The sequence below is a fragment of the Schistocerca serialis genome, chromosome 3 (genome assembly GCF_023864345.2).
Source record: "Schistocerca serialis cubense isolate TAMUIC-IGC-003099 chromosome 3, iqSchSeri2.2, whole genome shotgun sequence".
NCBI classification, from domain to species: Eukaryota; Metazoa; Arthropoda; class Insecta; order Orthoptera; family Acrididae; genus Schistocerca; species Schistocerca serialis.
The window spans coordinates 841,471,707-841,497,277 of NC_064640.1; the positions used below are offsets into that span (position 1 = coordinate 841,471,707).

General features: G+C 39.6%; 1 protein-coding gene across 1 annotated transcript in view; it reads right to left on the reverse strand.

Annotated features, from left to right (window-relative positions):
* LOC126471255 (titin-like) overlaps positions 1 to 25,571 on the reverse strand; it is a 164,014-nt gene that overhangs the window by 104,712 nt on the left and 33,731 nt on the right. The window contains exon 9 of the mRNA XM_050099374.1: positions 19,362 to 24,237. Within this exon, the coding sequence (XP_049955331.1) occupies positions 19,362 to 24,237 (4,876 nt within the window). The remainder of the gene's footprint in view (positions 1 to 19,361; positions 24,238 to 25,571) is intronic.

Sequence of the window (25,571 nt, forward strand, 5' to 3'; positions counted from 1 at the left end):
TCTCTTTTCTTTCTACAATATTTTCCTCAAGTTTGGTTCCCTTATGTAGAACCTCCATATATTCCTTCCACATTTCAGCTTTCTCGTTCTTCGCTTCCTATTGGCGTCCAGCATAAGCACTCGATATTTGTACAGCAGTTGCTTCAACTTTCGTCAAAGATCTCTTTAATTCTCCTATAGGCACATCTATCTTTCCCCTAGTTATGCATGTTTCTACAGTCTTGTATTTGTGCTCTAGCTATTTCTATATAGCCACTTTGCATTTCCTGTTAATCTCATTTTTAGATATTGTATTCCCTTTTGTATGTTTCATTTCTATTACTCCTGTTCTTTTACCTATTTACCTCTGTTGCCTTCCTTATTTCATCTCTCAAAGTTACCCATTCATCTTCTACTGTATTGTTGCTTGCGACAGTGACTCAGTGACTGTGCAGGATGCTGCCCAGACACTGCAATCAGCTCAGATTGTGGTATCCCTGCCACATGTCTTCACCATACGGAGGGCCAGCACAACAGCAACAGTCCCCGTACTGAGCTCTTCACCAGCTCACTGTAGGTGAAAGAGCCTTTCAACCCCCACCCGTTACACAGGTTCCCCCCATGGACGTGGATTCAGCTCCAAAAGGGCTGCCAGTACCAGCATCAGTGCAGCCAGCTTCCGTAGTTCCCTCACTACGTCTATGCCTTCTGGGTTTCACCACCACCATCTGGGAGCAACACCCCACCCTGGAACTGAGCACAGGCTTTTCCTCAACAAATGCCTGCTGCCACCTAACTGCCTCCCCAACATCAGCCTGGCTCATTGTGCCAATTCCAGGGGAGAAGGGACCTCGTAATCCTACTGGATGTATCGACGGAAGATGTGGAGCTGTTGACACGAGTCATTATGCCTAAGTCCAGCGATGGAGCTGTCAGTGAGAAAAATACGGCATCTCTGGCCGAGCGAACGTGCGTGACCAGCTAGCTGGCCAATTTGAGTACGAGCATCCGTGAGCTTACTCTCATTCTTTGTGGGTCAACCAACACAGTGTTCCAATCTTAACCAATACTTCCCTAAATAACAAAGCAATATTAATGGTCTCTGCCGGATAATGAATTGGACTGCTTGTTCTGTCAGTCAAGTCAACAACGCTTGTATGTGAGATAGTGAGAATGAAGTTACAACTATGAACCAGTGTACTTATTCAGCTGAGTGAACTAATTAGTGTTGGCACTATCGTCGCCTTTTGCAACTATCCAGCAACTAGTGCATATCAATTTAACTTTGAGGCATAGTGAATTAGTTGTGCAAATTCTTTTAATTTTCTTGTGGCTCAGGAAAATTATTTCATTTTATTCTGAACTTATTGATCTTTTGTTTCATGTTTCAGTGTACTTAAGCAAGTGTAATAAATAACTGTTGCCATAGAAGAACAAGTCACAAAACAAAGCACATGGAAGTGACCCTTCCTTACCTGTGATCTGAGTCAAATAGAAACAACACAAGAAGAGTCTTTGCTGTTTACTTGACATACAAGTATTTCTTTATTTGCCTTAAAAACTCTGAGGACATGCAGAAGTTCCTGGGTACATAATGATTTATAATTATCTAAATAGGACTCCACATACAGAGATGTATTCTGACCATGTTATAGGAACTCACATGTAAAACAATGTGTCTCTTTTTGTCACATCAGTTGGGTAAATGGATGATAAATAATTATTATCACTTTGTCAATTACTACCTTTATAACAATCCAACTAATGCAATAACAATGCTCAATGTTAACTGATCTTGTAGAAGTGAAGTGGGATTTGAATCATCAGTGGAATAACGGCACTGAGTGTATTATGTGATTTATGTGTTAACATGGAAAAATATATGCCATTTTAATAACATTTGATCCTAAGTACTGTATAATCTGTATACTGCTTGGACTTCTCACTTTGTTTTGTTTTGCTGTTAATCTGAAAATGTTGTGTAAACTGGGTACATTTGCCTTACTCGTATACTGCAATAGCTATACACAAAAATATTGTAATTCATCCAGCTTCACATCATAGAAAATGGATTATGAAGTTCTGATGAAGATGAAATTCCTCAAAATACAGAAGGAAGATTAGAGGCTCCGTAAACTTTTCCGGCATAGTAATTGATGATATTCATATCAGGTCTCTTGCTGGAACGTAACAGCATCTTGCCACAATATTTTGGCAGTCCACCTGGCCGCCATCTTCAGATGAGTTAGCTGTCACACTAACTCACCAGATCTGAAATCAAACCATATTGGCGACCCCCTTATACACTGCCTGTAGGTCCACCATGCGTGCACAAACGTAACTGCCCTCTACCACAAAGCACGACAGTGCATCATTTGTGAAAACTCACAAAAACAATAAATTGATATCAAAGCCTATTGACGAGTGAAACAAAGACTATTGTTTTTTAATGTCAAACAAAACAGGGTCCAAATTTTACTTAAAGGATAACCCTTATCTCTTAAACTTCCTGGCAGATTAAAACTGTGTGTCAGACCAAGACTCGAACTCGGGACCTTTGCCTTTCGCAGACAAGTGCTCTACCAACTGAGCTACACCACCACGACTCACAACCCGCCCTCACAGCTTCAATTCTGCCAATATCTCGTCTCCTACCTTCCAAACTTCACAGAAGCTCTTCTGCGAACATTGCAGAACTAACATTCCTGGAAGAAAGGACTCGAACACTCAAGTGCCCGCGAAAGGCAAAGGTCCTGAGTTCGAGTCTCAGTCCCGCATACAGTTTTCATCTGCCAGTAAGTTTCATATCAGCATACACTCCACTGCAGAGTGAAATCTCATTCTGGAAATATCCTCCAGGCTGTGGCTAAGCCATGTCTCTGCAATATCCTTTCTTCCAGGAGTGCTAGTTCTGCAAGATTTGCAGAAGAGCTTCTGTGAAGTTTGGAAAGTAGGAGACGAGATACTGGCAGAATTGAAGCTGTGAGGGTGGGTTGTGAGTAGTGCTTGGGTAGCTCAGTTGGTAGAACACTTGCTCGTGAAAGGCAAAGGTCCCGAGTTCGAGTCTCGGTTTGGCACACAGTTTTAATCTGACAGAAGTTTCATATCAGTGCACACTCTGCTGAAGAGTGAATATCTCATTCTGGAACCCTTATCTCTGTTTATAATATTGACTGATAGCTAGATTTCAATAGTTTCTTTCATTCCACCGTCCCAATAATTCAATGCAGGGGCAACCACTTGTGTCTCATCATACAACATTTTATGTCCTTCAGTAAGAGAATGTTCCACAACTGCGGATTTTTCTGGCTGAAATAAATGCATGTGGTGATAATGCTCCACACATCAATCCTGGACTGTACGAATCATTTATCTAATATAGGCTTACCCATAACAGCAGGGAATTTTGTAGACACGAGGCTTCCTCAAACCCAAATCATCCTTCACAGAGCCAAACAGTGCTCTAGTCTCTGATGGCACATGGAATACATTCATCCGTAACACGTGAGTGTTACAGAGATGTTTTGGGAACTCAAATGGGAATCCCTGGAGGAAAGGCGGTCTTCTTTTCAGGAAACACTACTGTACCCCTGATTTTTCAGTTTTCAAAAATGCATACTTTCTCTGAAACAATTTGCTAGTTTATTAATTTTTCCAGTTAAGATATTTGATTTTCTAGCAATTTTAGTGAACTTTGGGAATCCTCTTTCACATCAAACTGTTCGCCAATAAAATAGTAATGATTATTTTGCAATTTTCTAATTATACAGCTATTAGCTAAACAAACTTACAGCTCTGCCTATTGTAGCTTTTTCTCTTTTAATTTTACTACCTTTATGTTCACAAATAAAATGTAATAATCCACTATTTTCTCAGTTTATAGTTTGCTGTACTATGACATCTATAAATAGGCATTGCACACAAAGCTACACCATTCAGTGCTCGGGAATGAAAATGTAACCATTACGTAAGAGAGGAGCCCGACAAAGTAGAAGTACATCGCACAACTGATGGAAATGGAGATGTTCAAGTTAATGCTTGTAAGAAATCATAGGCATCCAGTTTGAGCAGGTGGCTAGTAACCAACTATGAGACAAATATTAATTACTATCAGTCTCCAACTTTACATCGGGATCAGTGAAAGAAACATTACACAAGAAAAGAAAATAACAATATAGTATATTTTAAACTTAACAACTTAAAATTTCATTCTACAACCACAATCTATGTATTTTACGCAGATACTAGTTTCTTCACATTAGATATTAAATACTGCATTTATGGACATAAATTCAAGAGTAATCCATATGAACAATTCTAGATTCTCATATGGGTAATTAGGTTTTGCTATAGTCAACACTTAGAATCAGGAGTACAAGAAATCTTTGCTTTCCAATATCTTCCACTGAGGTAACCACTAAAAAATTTTACTTCATCGGCATACTGTGAAACATTTTTTGGAGTAGAGAATGAAAGAACAAGCCCTATGGAGAAAAAAGAAAATAAAAATAATTACTGTGGAATAAAAACAAAATAATAACTAAAATGAAGGCAGTCTGTTTGAAAGTGTACATCTTTGCACTTATTGCTAGGTAATGTTCAGCACTGTGGACCCTGTTCACCATGCTATTTACAAGATGAGTGAGATGTTGCTGCTCGAGCTGGTCCCACCCGAAATGATGACAGCCCTCTTGCAATCACACAGTGCGTAAGAAGAGCTTTTTTGAGTTGCAACTGGACCCAAACATGCTCATTTCATATTGATAAAATTATTTAATTGAACAGACAAAAAAATCTACTCACCGAGCAGTGGCAGAATACACACATAAAACAGTGTTGTCATTGGCAAGCTTTTGGAGCCAGTCGCTCCTTCTTCAAGCAGAAGGTTTGAAGGGGAAGGAAGAAAGGTGAAGGAAAAGGACTGGAGAGGTCTAGGAAAAGGGGTAGATTTTGGGAAAGTCACTCAGAACATTGGGTCAGGTGATACTTGCCGTAAAGAATGACAAGGAAAGACTGATTGTTGTGGACTCCATTGGATGAGATTTGAAAACATTAGAGCTTAAAGGTGGAAGACAGGGTAATATGCAAGGCAGAGATTACTACCAAAATATCGGGCATGGGTTAATAAGAGTGAGAAGCTAAGTGCATTGTGCGTAACAGAGGTGTGAGGAGTCGGTGAAAAATAGATGAGAAAGACAATGAAAGATGTAGAAAACTAAAACAGAGTGAAGCAAAGAGTAGTTACAGTGAAGAAAAGTTGAGACAGAAGAACTTTACATAAATTAAGGCCAGCACCCACGAAAATTTCAGACACAATGGATCTCATTTTAGGGCATGATTTTAGGATGTCATGGCCCTGTCGAAGTAGCTGATTTACACATTCCAGACCAGGAGAATACTGAGTCACCAATGGTGTGCTCTGAGACTGTTTTGTGGAGGGATTAGTAGTACCACAATTGGACGTAATGGCTCAGTAAATCTGCTTTTTAACTAGGCTGGTGGGGTAATAATGTCCAGTGGACTCATGATGAGACTGACCTGCTAAAATTCCTGGACTCTCTGAATACCTTCTCCCAATTAAATTTCACATGGTCCCATTCTGAATCCCATGCCACTTTCTTTGATATTGATCTCGTTCTCACCAGAGGCAAGCTACACACTTCTGTCCACATTAAACCTACCAACAAACAGCAGTACTTACATTTTGACAGTTGCCATTCTTTCCATGTCAAACGTTCTCTCCCATACAGCCTTGGCATCTGAGGCAAGCATATTTGTTCAGATGCAGACTCTTTACAGCAATACACCGCCAATCTCACCTCAGCCTTCACTGCACATAATTACCCCACCAGCCTAGTTAAAAAGCAGATTCCTGGGACATCACATTCAATCTTGGTACTGCTGATGCCTCCACATAATAGCTTTGGAGTGCACCGTTGGTGAACTCAGTATTATCCTGGTCTGGAATGTGTAAATCAGCTACTTCGACGGGCCATGACTTCCTAAAATCATGCCCTGAAATGAGATCCATTGTGTCTGAAATTTTCGTGGATGCTCGCCTTAATTTACATAAAGTTCTTCTGTCTCATCTTTTCTTCACTGTAACTACTCTTTGCTTCACTCCGTTTTAGTTTTCTACATCTTTCATTGTCTATCCCATCTATTTTTCACCGCCTCCTCCCACCTCTGCTACGCACAATGCACTTAGCTTCTCACTCTTATTAACCCATGCCCGATATTTTCGTAGTAATCTCTGCCTTGCCCATCACACCTAGAATAGCTTTCCGTTGCCCTCCCAATCTCCACAACATTCTTGTCAGACCCTATGCTCCTTCTGCACCCATCTCCCTACTTATGGCTCCTACCCTGTGACCATTCTCGCTGCAAGACTTGCCCTATGCGCCCTCCTACCAACACCTATAACAGCCCTGCAACTGGCAAAACATACACTATCAAAGGGAGAGCCACCTGCAAAATGACAGATTTCGTATACCAGCTATTATCTGAACACTGTTCAGCGTTCTACAACGGCATGACTGTCACCAAATTATCAATTACGATGAATGGGCATAGGCAGAGGGTATATACTGTCAACCTGCAACATCCTGTTGCAGAGCATGCTCTACAACATGACAATTGTGACCTCAGCACCTGTTTCACCACACACGCCATCTGGATTGTTCACCCAGATACCAGTTTCTCCGAACTCCACAGGTGGGAACTAGCACTACAACATGTCCTTGGTTCTCACCACCCACCTGGCCTTAATTTACGTTAATTTCTTCCATCTCAGCTTTTCTTCACTGTAACTACTCCTTGATTCACTCTGTTTTATTTTTCTACATCTTTCATTGTCTTTCCCATCTATTTTTCACTGCCCCCTCCCACCTGTGTTACGTACAATGAACTTACTCTCTCACCCTTAACAACTCATGCACGATGTTTAAGTAGTAATTTCTGTCCTGCATATTACCCTGTCTTCCACCTTTAAGCTCTCAGGTTTTCAAATCTCGTCTAATGATGTCCCCAACAATTAGTCTTTCCTTCTCATCCTGAACAGTAAGTCTCCCCTGACCCTCTGTTCTGGGTGACTTCTCAAAATCTACCCCTTTTCCTATACCTCTCCGGTCCTTTTCCTTCACCCTTCTTCTTTCCACTTCAACCCTTCTGCCTGAAGAAGGAGCTACTGGCTCTGAAAGCTTGCCAATCACAACAGTCTTTTATGAGTGTTTTCTGCCGCCACTTGGTGAGTAGATTTTTTGTCTATCCAATTAAATAATTTCATCAGTAGTTGATTGTTTTCATTTCATATTAAGCCATTCCATTTGGCTCTGGTTAATTCTGGTGTGGTAACATATGAAATGATCCATTGTCAAAACACTTTTACAGAACTCGGCAACAGGCTGGAGGTTCCTGTCCCCAATACTGCACAGTTGCCACATTACCAATAGGGTGACGAGGATGATTTGATAGATGATAGTAACCAAAAGCACAACCAGTCCACATCCCTGCCATACCTGTTGGGCTGCACCCCTGAGACATGCATCAGTATACAGTCTTCTCCAGGGTCTCCTTTGATGACTGTTGGACACGGTGTAAATGATACACTAGTCAATGAAGAGAATTTGTTTATTTTGTGAGGTCAAAATAATATTGAGAAAGAGGTTTGTGCTAAAAAAAATGCTGCAAAACTTTTTTGAGTTGTTTGTGCAATAGAAAGAGAAAACTATTTACAAATTTTTGCTCTCAGCATTTTTATGGATTAAAATTCTAAAAATAGTGTTCTGGGTGTCTTCTCACCTACCTTCTTCACACCTGAAAGTGTTTGCACTGCCATTCATAATGGATAGTGATCAGTTGATACTGCAAATATGGTCATGTACTATGTGAGTCAACAGGGCCCTACCAACTGCCTCCAGAAAAGGAAGCACGCAGTTCTGTCTCATTCTCCTCAGAACTTCTACAAGTCACAGTTTGTAGGTAATGGTTGTCAACTGGTGTCATTGTTCCCAGGTGATCGTTGGGAGGCAGTTTGGAAGGGGGGGGGGGGGGGGGGAAATTGTCTCATAGTAGCAGTTGACTGTCGGAATATCATTGCTGTAGCATCTGCTAATTCGTGAGACAACTTCCTGATAGCCCTTCTCATCATAAAACGGTCTAAGCTCAAACTAACTCTTTCAGCCACACTGACAATGTGAATGAGATGCTTTGTCTCATTCAGAATATGCTCTACTGAACTACATCAGTATCCAAGTTTGCTTTTACCTCCCTTTCACACAAGGCTGTATTTAGTGATTTTGTGTGGTTGAAAGAGTATTGAAAAAGAGATTTATCATTTTTTAAAAAAAGCAATTTATTTGACTCATGAGGATTGTTTGTATAATATAAAGAGAAAACCACTGACACATTTTTGTTCTTGGCAGCTACACGGTATAAAATTCTAAAAGTAATATCCACGTAAAATAAATAAATAGCTACCACATAAAACATAAGGAATACATTTAAAGATAACTTAAAGGAAAATTTCTGAAATCACTTTATCTCATATGAGAAATCATTCACGTGTGTACTAACACTTTACACAGTAAAATGATTTATTGCAAAAAGTGTATAGAGAAAATACACTGACAGAAAAAAAAATCACAACACTAAGAAGGAGCTCCACGACATAAACAAAAGTTGCTAGGTGTGTTTCTACTTCTGAAAGAATCTATTCAAATTTCATACTACTCACATAAGAGTGGTACTAGTAGCGCCTCTGTAAGGGTGCAAGATTGGGTTTGCTTTAAACACACTTCGTAATGATCACGAGTATTAATTACCTATGAGATCGTACGGGTGAGTTGATGTTCATCGAGAATGCGTTGAAGGCAGAAAAGATGCCATTATCGACACTCCACAGAGTTCGAATGAGGTTGTGCAATAGGGCTACGAGAAGGTGGATGTTCCTACTGCAATGTTTCAGAAAGACTTGGAAGGAATGTACCCACTGTACACAGTCACTGGCAGCAGTGGTCACGAGAATGTACCATTGCAAGAAGACTTGTTTCCAGATGACCGAGTGGCACTACTGCCAGGGAAGACCATTGTGTTCGGCATATGGTTCTGGCACATCGTACTGCATCTGCAGCAGCTATGTGAGCAGCTGTTGGCACCACAGAGACACAACAAACTGTTACAAATTGGTTACTGCAAGGACAGCTCTGAGCAAGACTCCCTGTACCGTGCATTCCACTAACCCCAAACCAGTGCCATTTGCGACTTCAGTGGTGACAAGCGAGAGCACGTTGGAGGGCAGGGTGGAGGCCTGTTGGGTATTCTGATGAAAGCCGGTTCTGCCTCAGTGCCTGTGTGTTGTATAGGAGGAAGCCAGTTGAGGGCATGCAATCAACCTGTCCCTAAGCTTGACACACTGGACCAACATCTCAAGCTACGGTCTGGGATGTGATTTTGTACGATAGCAGGAGCACTCTCACGGTTATCCCGTGCACACTGACTGCAAATTTGTACGTCGATCTGGTGATTCGACCTGTCGTCATGCCGTTCGTGAACGACATTGTAATTTTTTTCGATCAGTGTATTTAAACGTGGTGACTCTACACAATAATTGAGGATTCGTGTGTTGCAGTATATACAGATTTTTTTGAGTCATCAGTCTTCTGACTACTTTGGTGAGACCCGCTATCATCTCTTCCGTGTGAAACTTTTTATTTGACAGTATCAATGGCAAGCTACAGCCTCAATTTATTTTCTGGCTGTATTCCAATCTCTGTCTTCCTCTACAGGTTTTACCCTCTACAGTTCTCTCTAGTACCATGGAAGATACTCCCTGATGTCTTAACAGATGTCCTAACAGCATGTCCCTTGTTCTTGTCAGTATTTTCCACATATTCCTTTCCGTCAATTATGCAGAGAACCTCCTCATTCCTTACCTTATCAGTCCACCTAATTTTCAATATTCAAATGCTTGGATTCTCTTCTATGCCGGTTTCCGGGCACCTCATGTTTCACTATTTGCAATGTGCTCCAAACGTACATTCTCAGAAATTTCTTCCTCAAATTAAGGCCTATGTTTGATACTTGTAGATTCTCTTGGCCAGTGTTAGTCTGTTTATTATATCCTCTTTACTCCATCCATCATGGGTTATTTTGCTGCCTAGTTAGCAAAAGTCCTTAACTTCGTCTACTTCATGATCTCCAATTCTGATGTTAAGTTTCTCACTGTTCTCATTTCTGCCACTTCTCATTACTCTCTTCTTTCCTCAGTTTACTCTCAATCAGTATTCTGCACTCATTAGAATGTTAGTTCCATTCAACAGATTCTGTAATAATTCTTCTTCACTTTCACTGAGGATAGCAATATCATCAGTGAAACTTGTCGCTGACATCCATTCACCTTGAACTTTAATCCTACTCTTGAACCTTTCCTGTGTTTCCATCATTGCGTCTTCAATGTATAGATTGAATAGTTGGGGTGAAAGACTCCATTCCTATCTTGTACTCTTTTTAATCTGAGCACTTCATTCTTGGTCTTCCTGTTTTATTGATCCCTCTTGGTACTTGTATATATTGTATATTATTCATCTTCCCTTATAGATTACCCTTTTTTTCTCAGAATTTTGAACATCTTGCATCATTTGACACTGTCAAACGTTTTTTCCAGGTCAACAAATCCTACGGATGTGTCTTGATTTTTCTTCAGTCATGCCTCCATTATCAACAGTAATGTCAGAACTGCCTTTTCATACCTTTACCTTTCGTAAAGCCAAACTGATCATCATCTACCAGATCCTCAATTTTTTTTTCCATTCTTCTGATCATCAACTTGAATGCATCAACAGTTAAGGTGATTGTACATTAATTTTCACAGTTGTCGGATCTTGCTATCTTTGCAATTGTGGGATGATGTTTTTATGTAAGTGTGTAGCCAGTCTCTTAGATTCTGCACACCCACGTGAATAGTTGCTTCAATGCCACTTCCCCCTACGATTTTAGAAATTCTGATGAAATGTTGTCTATCCCTTCTACCTTATTTGATATTAAGTTGTACAAAGCTGATTGTAACACTGAATCCCCTGTCTATTCCCTGTCGACTCCAGTTTATTCTTCTGTCACATCATCAGATCAGACAAGTCTCCCCCCCGTCCTCACAGGGCTTTTAGTGATCTCTTTCCAACTATCTGCTCTCTCCTCTGCATTTAATGGTGGAATTTCCATTTCACTCGTAATGTTATCATCCTCATTTTTAATTCCACCTGAGGTTGTTTTGACTTTTCTGTATCCTGAGTCAGTCCTTCTGAGAATCATTTCTTTTTTTTATTTCTTCATAATTTTCATGCAGCCATTTCACCTTAGTTTCCCCAGACTTTGTATTTATTTCATTCCTAAACAACTTGTAATTTCTGTATTCCTGAATTTCCCTGAACATTTTTGTACTTCCATCTTTCATCAATCAGCTGAAATATTTCTTCCATTACTTATGGTTTTTTTGCAGTTGCTTTCCTTGTAGGTACTTGTGTTTTCCTTTCCATTCTCATCTCTCTCTCTCTCTCTCTCTCTCTCTCTCTCTGTGTGTGTGTGTGTGTGTGTGTGTGTGTGTGTGTGTGTGTGTGTGTGTGTGTGTGTGTGTGTGTGCGTGTTTTCTTTTCAGGAGGGAGTAATGTATTAACCTCATTTTAGCCAAATTAAATATAACTTTGTCCAGTCTTGAGTTTGAGACAGAAAACTGTATTTTTAATGGAGATAACACAAAATTCACATAGTCCTGTAGATTTCCAGAAATGAACGATAGAGATGGCTTTGCAAGAAAATTCCCTCAACTTGAGAAAGCACAACTGTTGGTTTAACTGGTTAATTTAACTCATTTGTGGTCTTCAAAAGTGAAGAAATACAACTGTAGTGAAGCACAAAAGGAATAAAACATTTTTCTTTATTTACTATACCTAGGTAGGAGCAACTACCTTGAAATTAATAACATAAACTTTTGTCATATTTATGTTAACACCATCAAAGTTTGTGTTTGTTCTTGATTCTGTTATATGGTCTACAGAACTTTGATGAATATACAAGGGTTGGAACTTCAATAGTGGCAACTACTTCTTCACAACCAATATAAGAGTTACATGTATGCCCCTGTTCCTCTACATAAAACTAGTCACCAGCGTTGTGTAGAACCAATTGCCAGCAATGTGGAAGGCGTAGTATACCGTCAGCATAGCCTGTTCTGTTGCTGGTGCGAATCGAGCAGTCTCTGGAACAGTTCTGAAGCAAATGCCATGAAATGGTTCCTCCATCTTTGGAATCAAATCAAAGTCACAAGGACTTAAGTCTGGGGAGTATGGTGGATGGTACAGTACTTCCCAGTCCCATCGACTGAACAGAGCATAGCCACAGCTTGCGCTGTACGCGACCACGCATTGTTGTGCGAAGTGATGGGTGGGTTGTGCAGAAAGTGTCGCTGCTTCTTTCATAAAGCCAGTCGCAGGTGATGCTCCAAAAACTAACAGTAATACTGTGCATTGACAGTCCGCTGTGGAGGAACGTAATGCGTTAGGATAACACCATCACAGTCGTACACACGAGAATCACCATAACTTTAGACCGTTCCATTCACACCATCAACAGAACAGGCTTTGCTAACAGTATGCTACGCCTTCCACATCACTGGCAACGGGTTCTACACAACACTGGTGACTACTTTGAAGGACAGTAATAGGTGCAAACATGTAAATCTTTTGTATCAGTTGTAAATAAATAGTTGCCACTATTTAAGTTCCAACCCTTGTATTTTCAGTAAATGTAATATTTTTTTGCCATGGCTTATGACTGTAATGAACGAGAAACATAAAATCTGATGCCAACATGTAGCCTAAAACTGTCCACTGCCATATTCCACATAGATAGTTTGCAGCAACAAGCTTCAGTATTCCAAAATGTTTCTTTCAAGCATCTGAAGTACAATTTCAATTTTTAAACTCTAAAAATCCTTGTAAATAAATTATTTTTCCTCACTATAACAAGAAGTTCAATGTCATATGCCTGAGAAGGTTGCTTGAGAAATTTATCAATTACACAAATCAAATAGTTTGTTACTGACCACAATATACATTCTGCTAAAAAAAAATTAACATAGTATAACGTACCACAACAGACTGGCAAACTACGTGCATACCATTAAAACGATATTTCAAAAAATATTTAATTTAATAATTAGAGACATGTCCACCAATTTATGGCAATGTTTAAAAATTCAGCAATGAGAAAAAATATAGTTTAAGATCTATAATTTATTTTTAATTATCACAGGCATGAGCATTGTATTTTTATTACAGTCTAGAGCAATAAAATCCAAATAACACAGCTGATACAATGAAGATACTACTACAAGAAAAGTACAGGGAAAAAATAGAAGCATGCAAAGCAGTGTTGTGTTAGCAGTTGAGCAGTAATTTATTATTAATACTACTATAAGGAAATTAGTCACTTAAATGCAGGAAACACTTGCATCACAAGCAGCACTAACAGCTTAAATACAAGATACACTGACAACACTACTACACATTCCACTTAAAAATCACAAAACCCATAAAAACAACTGAACATCTCACTTTTTTTATACATGATGGTGAAGAAGATTACTGATCTGGTATCAAGTATACATTAATAGACCATTTTCAGTTCTGGTTTGATCTTGAAGTTACGTAGGATTGGAAGATAATGGTAGTATATTAATTAATGACCCATGCAGAAATACAAGGTGTAAGATGGAGTATGTTTCTTTTGGATCTTCATCTGTAGATGGCTTTGATCTACACTTTCACCGGCACTTTACTAAACTCCCAACACCACACAGAAATAGCTTTATTATCTAGAAATGTAAGCAGCTGAACATAGTATGACTAACAAGAGAATTTTCCACCACAACCTTTTTGCAGCATACACTTCCACCAATTATAGATGAAAGGAACTTCTTATACCTGCACATAATTCCACACATTTCAATTCTGATGAAAGTAAACATGTGTAGCTGTCCCTCCTCTTCAGACTCATATTCGGCACATGAGAAGCATCTTCAACACACTGAAGTAATTTGGACGATTTTTCATGTGTGGTTGATCCTCTAATGTATGAAGTTTCTGGAACAGTTCTTATTGATGGATCATAATGACTATTAGAAATAATAAAATCTTCATCAGAAATCATCTTATTATTACAGAATAATGTATCTGATGTAACTGTGGAAACATCAGTTTTTGTAAGATGCTGCTGCTCCTTCTTCTTCTTCTCCTCTATGCCTGAATGATTTGATGCAGGCTTAGGGTGCTTCAGTTGAAACAGATCATGAGTCTCATTTTTATTTTTACTATTCTGGTGAAGGGCAATGTCAGATATAGTGGAAAATATTTTGAATGCCAGAGAATCTTGAATCCTTGAAGGGTCGAGACGACACGGGCTTATGCTTCGATCTTTAAGACAAACTATGCGGACAGCAGGTTTAGAAGCAATGTTTTCTTTTGTGTTTGGAGGATATTTTTTAACGGAATTTTCCTTTGTTAAGAGCTCTCTCACATTTTCAGTTTTTATTTCCCCTCCTATTTGTGAAGATGTATGCTCACATATCAAACCATCTTCAGATGTACTTCTTGTTGACCTGTTGATCTGTACTGTTGTTCCAGTAGTCAAATTTAAATTTATGTGGGAGTCTTTCCTTGCAGACAAAATATTTTCAAACTTTGAAATCAGTTTAGAAACACTTCCAAATCTGCCACGAGCATATAATGGTGTAAAAGGTGTGTCACTGGAATTCCTTCCTCTTGTTGAGAGGCATGTAAAATTCTCTGAGAGAGTCCTCTTTTCAACACATTTTTTAGGGTTCCTTTTCCTAGAAACAGCTTCAGAATCTGTGGACTTCAAAAACTGTGTCAAATTTAAATTGAATGTAGCATTACTTACATCAGAATTTGCTATTGGTATTGTGTGTGTGCTCTTTTCTTCTGACATTACTTCTGCTGTTGCGAGATAATCAACATAGTGCATTGTCCATGATTGCATGTATAACTTCAAGGCTGCCATAGTTAATAAAGTTTGATATCCTTTAAGAGTCTTCCTTGAGGTAATAGCAAAGCAAACATCGTCAGACAAACTACAGACATTGATTTTAGCAGACATAGCGTGTACAGCCTGATTAGCAGCATGAGAGGTATTAAAGGAACAAGAAATTGCAAAATTTTCAGTTCCACTATGATCAGTTTCCTTACGACAAAAACAGCTGAAAGCAGCCATTTTCTCATGATCTAAACATGTATTATACAAGCTTCTGTGAGACAAATATATACTACGCACAGAATGGGTAAATATTTTAAGGCGGTAATAAGGTGGTTTGATTTTCTTAATGTGAAGTAACGATACAGGGTATCTATCAGTTACAGCTAAGTAATCCATTTCTACAGATGATGTATTGTTCAAATGTAGGGCTGATGACAATTCTACATTTCGCATACCTTCAGCTTCTTCGCAGATATTCCAATCTGTCTGGTTGGGTACAGGCAGTGTAGAGTTCTCATTTTGCCACACCACTGTAAGTTCACCATGGAGTTTACCAACACAAACACAAACAGAATCATTCTCTAAACAATCTGTTCTTTTTGATGACACACATACACAAACATTTCTTTCTCCATCTAGTATGGTAACTTTATCTTCTGGATGTTCTGATCTATGGTACTCCTCCTCAGAAAATCCAAAATCCTCAACATCTGTTTGGGATTCTCGTAAATCAAATGAACCCTTAACATGTACAGCTTCTTGAGGAGCTTCTAAATCAAATTTTCGTGTGTGTTTATCATGAACAACAGAAGATGTCTGATCATCTAAATAACGGTGCATCTCCATTGGAGTCATAGTTTCAGCCCTCGAATATGAAGCTTCTTCATCTGCTGAAGCTACAACATCTTCAGTATCTGTGTGAGCACTATGGAATATATCTGAAGTAGGGGACATCATGCGAATCACAGGAATAACGGTGTCAGCTGAAGTAGAAATTTGCTCTCTTACTTCATGTGAAAATGGTCCATCACCTTCCTTTAGTGTCACGGTTTGTAAACCATAGTCTCTCATTATATCTGGAGTGACAGACAAAGGTCGGTCATGAGTCATCACCTGGATCACTGTTCCATCTACTTCTCCATCTGACACTTCAATATCTTCAACATCTGTCTTTGTATCCAGTGTACTCATATCTGAATGATAGGATTCTTGTATCATCTGTTGCGAGTTGGCAGTCAACAAGTCATCTTTGTCACTTAAAACAATTTCTTCTGTGTCAGTTTCTGCACAGAAGTCAGAACCCATTGTGCTATGTGACAGGAGATGTGACTTAGACTTTATGGCAACTGATTTTGTTCTTGCCTTTTTGTGTTTATTCAATGTGGACTCATCAGTTAGGAAGACTTCTTCAGTTTCTGTTAGTATTTCTGTATCTGTTGCATTTGCATGAAGTGTATTTATTTCCTTTTCCGCTTGACTTACATCTGAGGATCCCATAAAACAACCACCTGTGTACATCTGATCAGTGGCTCCCTCATTCTCATTAACAGTGGACTTAAATTCTTTATCAGTTTTCAAACAATAATCACATTTTAAATCGTGTACAGGGATTGATGGAATTGAAAACTGTTTGTGATGTGGTTTCCCAAGATCAGTCGATTCAGAAACACTGATATATTTCGTTTCACAATCTGTTTCTGAATCTGTTGCTATGGGAGCCACAACATTGAAGCTTTCATCTGATGCAGATGAAATGGTATCTTTCCTGCACAGATGGAGAGCTGTTTCACTGCTGCATCCTACACAGTCCAGCCCCTCTGCTAAATGTATTGCTTCTTCAGAGATAATTGTTGCTTTCTCTTGGCTATCATCATCACTTGCAACAATTACAGGCAGATGCTCACCTGCAATGTCAAGGAACTTGATACCCACTACTTCATCACAGTCCTTCTGAACATGAGTATCTCCATCACTACCTTCACAATCATCTTCTTCTGTGCTACTTCCTTTGTCAGGAGACTGTTTCAGATTTTTTAATTTTCTCATTTTATGGTTATTGCCAGTATCAGGATCATCGTTAGAGCAGTAATCATCAAGTGTCCCTAGAAAATCTAAATATTGTTCTTTTTTAGGTATCTTTGCTATGACATGATGAGTTTCTGTAACAGATTCATAAGCGTTTGCCAGACTAAAGTGCTGGAATGAGACACATTCTTTGTCATCACACAAGATGCTATTATCTTCTGAATGTACTTCACATTCTTCACTGTCAGTTGCAGTTTCCTGGATGATTTTTATATCTGGAAATGGCCTCCCCTCCCTTGTTTTAAGATTTCCTTTCAACTTCTCACTTTTTAAGCTATTTTCTGTTTCAGTGAAGCAGTCTTCCTCTAGTAACTGCGTGTTTAACATGTTATGAACTGGTGCATTACTTGGTGCAACTCTCTTCTCAGTTCCTTCATAATCAGAAATTTCTATGTCTTCAACATCTGTTAGAAGACCAGTTTGGTGTTTCACACCTGGGGATTTCAGTCGGCGTCTTCGTAACTGATTGCTTTTTCCGTCTTTTGTAGCCACATCTGTGTCTGAGTCAGATGATAAAACTTCACCCTCACCAGCTATGTTCAACGCTAATGGGACAAAACTGCTCCCTAAATGTGTTTTAGAAGATGATTTTTGTTTTTGCTTTGAATACTGGTGCATTTTAGACAATGATTTTCCTTTCCGTAATTTGACTGATGCTTTTATGGGATATTCTGGCAGATTCTGTGGTTCAGGAGTTACTGCAGGTGATGTTGCAAGATCTGAGAGATGCTTAACTGTGTCTGAAATTTCTACAGAATCCCCTTCACTTATCAGTTGTGTCAGTGCACATGAACTTGCAAATTCTTCAGATTTGTCAGAAAGGATGTCATCATCAGATAACTGAACTTCTTCAAAATCAGTCAAGCCATTTTTTATCTGCTCATCTGATGCAGAGGCAGCAAATGTTAGTGCACTCTCTGACAATTTTTCAGTTACTCTGATACATTTCATACGAAGATCTTGATTGTCTCCAGCATATTTAACTAATTCTTCAATTGTTCCTTCAATTTCTAAAAACCGATCTATACTGGAAGCATAATTTTGATCTACAGATTCTCCAACATCCTCATCTGATAATTCAACCGATTCATCTTCTGTTACAGCAAGAATTTCATCACTATTTTTAGTAGTTAGAGACCTGTATTCTGCTGTGACAGGGAATTTACAATCCTCTGTCTCACTTAATATGTCTTCCACATCTGTCAGATTCTCTGAAACTAATGAAGACTTATTCTCTTCTGTGTTCTGTAAACCATCACAGGAAGTCCTTAAATCACTATCAGATGTTACTGCAATAACTGGAAGTTTTTTGAGATCAGACTCCATACTGGAGCTTGTTGACAAAACTACAGTGTCAGAGTAATGTAATGAATTACAAGAGCTAAACTGTTGTCCAATGTTGTAATCTTGCAGTGTGAAAATTGGAAAATCTTCTATATCATCGGTTTCAGTTTTGAGAGGAATATTATCCACTGGTATCAAGTCCTGATCTTCATCTGTGGCTGATTCCTCCTCAATCACAGCTAGTAAATTTGAAGACTCTAAAATAGCGTAGTCAACGTCAGAACCAGATGTGGACAGAGTACAGATTTCATCATCATTTTCATCATGAAAGTCTTTTTCCTCTACTTCATATTCTGCTTTCTCTTGTTCTCTTTCTTCTTCACTAGCTGCTTGGTTGTTATTATTCAAATAAGCATATCTGACAAACTGTAATTCTTCATTTGAGTCAGTTGTTGTTTTATGCAGAGGAGAAGTGAAGCCTTGTTTCACAGCTATATCTTGATGACCAGCTGCAGGAACTTCCCTTTCCAAATGTCCCTTGGGATCCTGAATCTGGGAATCAATACCACAGTTTAAATACCTTGAAGAAACTTGGTTACTAGTACATGCAGATGAATCTCCTTGAAATATGCTATTTGTGGGTATGCTTTCTGTATGAAAAGCTAGGTCTGTGTGTTTGATAAAATCCTTAGAATTCTCCCCTTCAAATGACTTACCTTCATTATTATACCCTTTCACTACAAGAATATTTTCTACCGAATATTTAAGGAATTCAGTCTTATCCCATAAATCTGATATTTTAGGTAAAAGAGATTGCAAATTCAAGTCACAATCTGACACAGTATTAATGCGAAGCTCCTTTAACATTTCTTCTATTTCGGAAGCCATGCTCTGAATGAATGCAGCAACTGATGGCATCAGAATATTAGTGCTGGAGTAGGCGTGGAATGTGGGTACAAATATTTTACCTGGAGAGGAGAGGGATGCAGCTTCCGATGGTTCTTCCTCAGCAACATAGTGAAACTTGTGTTTCACTCTGGGAGGGGTTACAGCTCGAACATCCAGGATTGGGGACAGCTGCTCCTCTGATATCTGTGAACGAGACTGAGAGACTGAAGGCTCTGCACGTCTCTTCACAGGGGATATTGTAGCACTGGAAGTGGTTTCATGTGGAAACAGACTCTCTGGCTTGTGGATGATACCAGAATCTTCATCTTTAGGGACTGTACACAATTCAGGTTCAAAATCTGACAAACGAATTCTCTGTCCTGCACCATCATGAATCATGTCAAGAGATCGGCGTGTTGGTTTAGGAGAAGCTGGTGAGCCGTGAAGGTCATGATCAGAAGAAGACAGAGGAAGTGCTACAGAATCAGACAAGGAAGAGTCTGTAGTGTCTATCACTGACAGTTCTGCTTCAATGCTGCCTGTTTCATGAGATCCACGAACACTTGAAATAGCTGCAACACGACGTAGTGCCTCAGATGCTGTCGGCTGTCGATATATAACTTCAATAGACCCTGTTGTGTCAATGGTTCTTGTAAACACTTCAGATGTAAGAAGCTGTGTCACACGTGATGCACGGCCAGGGCTTGAAGGCACTGAAGGTGGACTTCGAGCAATTCGAACTGGTGATGCAGCTGGTGACTGGCTTGGTTTGTCTGCAGTAAAGCGTTCCACTACTGACTGAACTGAGAGAGAGGGTTCTGGACTGGTTGATGATAACACACTTTGATGATCTTTAATGGATATACTTTCATCATATTCAGATGTTTGGTCAGAGCTATAACCTGTCTCTACAAATGAAGCTTTTGCATCTGGTACTTTCTTTTCTAGTGAGAAGTTACCAGCATCTCTTTTGTGTATGGCATGCCTGCCCTTTTGGTCAGTTTCTCTTTGTTGCTCGTATGTTTTCTGAACTTGAGAAGGTAATTTCTTTGACTTACCACCAACATTCCCAGCTTTTGATGTACTTTTTGAAGAATCTGTATCTATTGACTTTTTGCCTCTTCCAGCTGTTGCGTGCATCTCCACCTTTTTAGAAGCAGCCTGATGAAGTACAGATGAAGACATGCCTTCACGTCCAATAGATGGTTTCTTTTTATCAGAAACTACTTTTCTTGAGGTTGACACTCCAACTTGGTTTCCTTCATGATCTGATTTTTCTGCACTTGTTCTTTGTTTTGTACTCACTGTTCTGGTATCAGATATCTCATCTTTAACAGAAATCTTGATTGGTGATGATTTTGGAATAGCCCCTTTAGAATCTGTCACAATCGAAGTTTTTCTCTGCGAACTTTTTGGAGGGGATGCAGTAACTTCTTCCCTCTCTGCACTTCTCCTTCTAAATGAAGTTTCTCTGCTCAGACTGCTGAATCTATCAGTGGATGGGTGACCAACTTTCAAATCCCTTGACAGAGTGGATGCCATATAGCCATACACTCGATTATCATATTTTGAAGATAGTTTGCTACTGCCCTCATCTAATTTCGCATCACTATCCTTACCCTTTCTAGAGATGTGCTCACGAGGCTGTTTCTTTGCAGTAAGTGTTCTCGTATCTGTTCCAGTATCACTTTCTTTAAATGGTTTGGCTCCATCCCACCTGTCATCAACTCTTTTCCTGCCAACATATTTCTGTGTACTGGTATCTGGAAGAGAAATACCTTCTTTTGAATGTTTTGGGGTACTAGTTTTTCTTATCATAGGTTTATGTGGGTCTGTGCCAAGCTCTTTCAACTGCTTGATCCCATCATATAATGAACTTTTTTCTTGATCTTTCCGTTTGACTTTTTGTTTTAAACCTGTATGATCAATATCATATTTTGAAGGCCTTCTACTGTGTGCATCTTCAGAATGTTTACCAGCAGCTTCCTCAGCAGCCTTCACTGAAGTTTTACTAGAAGACTGGGGAGCTTCAAGAACTACTGATTCACTAACAACAATATCGTCACAAATGCATATTGACTGTTTCCCATGAGACTCAATATTTACATATGACACACCAGAAGCAGTTTCAAGAAAAACTCCTGTTTTAGCCATTTCAGCTTTAATTTCTTCCTCACTGACAGTAACTTCCAGGAGATCATCCTTCATAACAATATCTTCTGAGCTGACATCAAATTTCAATTCTGGTTCTGGAGAAATAGAATGAACTGATTTTGTTTCGTCAAGAAGAGTTGTGGCTTCAACCATTCCCATGGCAGACACGGTTGGGGTTTCATCATAAGAGTGTGTTAATCCTTCTGATATTTCTTCAGAATGGTCACGGAAATGTTCCGCATCTGGTGATAACAGAAATTGTTTGTCTGGCATAGCTGTACCATGTACAGCAATCGTTTCATCATCAACTGCCATTTCTACATGATCTCTCTCATAGCCTTGTTCTGAAGTTGCAGAAGCTGTAATGTCTGTGGAAACACTGATGCTGTCATAAGATCTGTCTGCAGAGTCTACAAAATCAGAGGGTAACACAACAGATTTTGACAGACTTCTGTGTGAATCATCATAGCTTGTAGAAATTTCTTTTTTGAATGAAACATCATATTCAAGGCTTCCCATATCTGCTCTTGGAAGTTTTTCAGTTGTGGGTCTTATCAATCCAGGATAAGCAGAAGTTACAAAAGACGTCGTTTGAGGTGGGAAGTGGGAATCAATATCCGGCGCAAGAGCAGACTGCTCTTCTGTTCCTGTTCCATTCGTTTCTTCCACATCATACTCCATACCACTGTAATCACCATGAAGTCCTACATCTTTTGCTACTGCTTCAGCTGGCAAAAGTTCCTCCTGGATGGAAACCAGTTCTGAAATTTCACTGGATTCTTTTGAATCTGGTAATGACAAAACAGTGTCTTTGCCTTCAGGGGTTGGTGTAAGATCTGGTTTCATCTCACGAACTTCTTCCTTTATTTTTCTTGTGGCTTCTTTCACACTGTGAATAATTTCCTGTACACTTTTCTTGTCAATTACCTCATGGGAGTGACCAATGCTTTTCCCTCCTTCAACAGATGATGTTACAGCAGTGACATCAATTAATGATGACAGCATTAGCTTCTGAACTGAGGGTTTTTTAAGTGTTACGTACTGAGATGGATATTTTATTTCACCACTTGTCATAGACTCAGCTGCCTTGTCTAACTTCTTGTCTGTCATAGCTAAATCTCTTTCAGTCTCATGTAAGGATCTTTCTACACTAACTTCAGAATCATGAAGTATTAACTCAATGGTTTCTTTGGAAACTACTGCTGCATGACGGAACAGGGCTCTATCCTGTCTTTCTTCCTCTTCTACAAATGATGTTTCCACTGTACTAAGTTCCTTAGGGAATATATCTGCTGCTCTTTTGTCTAATGCCGTTGCTACATCTGTTACAGAAATCTTGGTTGAAACCACCCTGTAATCCTCTTCAACTGGTGGCTCTTCACGTTTCTCTGTCTCTTCCACAATTGCTCTGGTTGTACTACTTACTTCCAAAACTGGGGAAACAGTTAACTCTTCAAATATATCTTCCTTCTCTATCACAGTTGCCTTTTTAGTGACGGCTGCCAGTGATTCTTCCTCTTTACATGTTTCCTGTATGGAAACTTCTGTATCTTGCCCATCAGATTTATCACATACAGGAAGATCTGTTAGTGGAGAAATTACATCCTTTTCGAAGACTTCTTGAGCTTCACTTGTAACCAGTTCTGAGACAGTCTCACTACTGGTTCTTGCCACTGATGTTGGCACAGCTCTGTCAGCTACCACAATAGACACCTCATATTTTACCTCCTCAATAACAGCATCCTCATCTAATGATTCTACCCTTCTTCCATCCTCATCCAATATCTGATCTAGAACTACATCTCTCACTGTGGAAGTAACGTCATCTACAGTGATTTCCTGCGACTCTCTTACATATGACACTAAGGTAATTTCTTGCTCTGCATCAACAACTGGTACTTTTACCACAGATGGAGCTTTTGTCACATCCTCCTTGGGAGATATATATCTAATAGGTGACCCACCTGGTACTTCTGTTATTTCTGGCATCTCTGTTACCTCTGGTTCAATAGAGAGATCGAGCTTCTCTTCTACACCAGGTCCTACATCAACTGATGACACCGGCACTGTTTCACCCACATCCAGTTGCTCACTTACAGTAATTTCTTTAGTTGGAGAAACAATGTCTTTATCGGTTCTATCTAGAACATCTAGTGGAGCTAATCTTACAGAGACTTCAGATTCAGTTATCAATGCAGGTGACACTACCTCCATCACTGTTTCTCTGAACTCTTCCTCCACTACCTCCTCACTGACCATATCTATTACTACAGGTGCCACTATGTCTTTTACCATGGTGTCGTGTACATCTGACACAGGTGGTTCAACAGAAACGTCTGGTTCATGATCCTTAAGGGGTAACAGCTGTGCTGAAGGAGCCATTTTCGAAGTCTCCTCATCTACCTTTGCACTATCAGGAACTGCCTTTTCTTGTGGTATAATGTGCTCTTCAGTAATTTCTTCCAAATCTGTGACCTGAGTTTCAATTGAGACCATGGGCCCCTCCTTCAACGCAGATCGTTCTGATTCTGTTTCCTCCAAAGAAACTTCCTCCTCAATATGCTCCTCTGTTACATCAACTTCTCTTACTATGGAAACAGCCTCCTCTTCTAGAATGTCATGTACAACAGTTAATTCTTGCTCAAGTGTAACCTCATATGCACCCTCAACAATAGTTTCCTCCTTTGTGTCTAATTCTTTGTCCCTATCAGCTGCCATATCCAATGTTGTGTCCACTGATATAACTTCAAGTGGGGATTTTACCTCACTTGCCACTATTGCTGGCACAGCTCTGTGAGCTACCTCAATAGACACCTCAGATTTGTCTTCCTCAATAACAGCTTCCTCATCTAATGATTCTACCCTTCTTCCATCCTCATCCAATATCTGATCTAGAACTACATCCCTCACTGTGGAAATAACTTCACCTACAGATGACACTATGGTAATTTCTTGCTCTGCCTCAAGAGCTGGTACTTTTACCATAGATGGAGCTTTTGTCTCATCCTCCTTGGCAGATATATCTCTAAGAGGTGACACACCTGGTTCTTCTGTTATTTCTGGCATCTCTGTTACCTCTGGTTCAATAGAGAGATGGAGCTTCACTTCTGCAGCAGGTCCTACATCAACTGATGACACCAGCACTGTTTCACCCACATCCAGTTGCTCACTTACAGTAATTTCTTTAGTTGGAGAAACAATGACTTTATCGGTTCTATCTGGAACATCTAATGGAGCTAATCTTTCAGAGATTTCAGGCTCAGTTATCAATGCAGGTGACACTACCTCCATCACTGTTTCTCTGAACTCTTCTTCCCCTACCCCCTCTCTGACCATATCTATTACTACAGGTGCCACTATGTCTTTTACCATGGTGTCGTGTACATCTGACACAGGTGGTTCAACAGAAACGTCTGGTTCATGATCCTTAAGGGGTAACAGCTGTGCTGAAGGAGCCATTTTCGAAGTCGACTCATCTACCTTTGCACTATCAGGAGCTGCCTTTTCTTGTGGTACAATGTGTTCTTCAGTAACTTCTTCCAATTCTGCGACAGGAGTTCTGAGTGAGACCATGGGCTCCTCCTTTAATGTAGACAGATCTTCTACTGTCTCTTCCAATGTGACTTCTTCCTCCTCAAGCACCCGTGTTACGTCTACCTCTTTTACTACGGAAACAACTTCCTCCTTCTTAATGTCCTGCACAACTGTAAATGCTTGCTCAATAGGGACCTCATATGCACCCTCAACAATAGTTTCCTCCTTTGTGTCTAATTCTTTGCCTCTATCAGCTGCCATATCCAATGTTGTGTCGACTGATATTACTTCAAGTGGGGATTTTACCTCACTTGCCACTATTGCTGGCACAGCTCCGTCAGCTACCTCAATAGACACCTCAGATTTGTCTTCCTCAATAACAGCTTCCTCAACTATCGATTCTACCCTACTTCCATCCTCGTCCAATATCTGATCTAGAATTACATCTCTAACTGTGGAAATAACTTCATCTACAGTGATTTCCTGCAACTCTTTCACAGATGACACTATGGTAATTTCTTGGTCTGTCTCAACAACTGGTACTTTTGCCACAGATGGTGCTTTTGTCTCATCCTCCTTGTCAGATATATCCCTAATAGGTG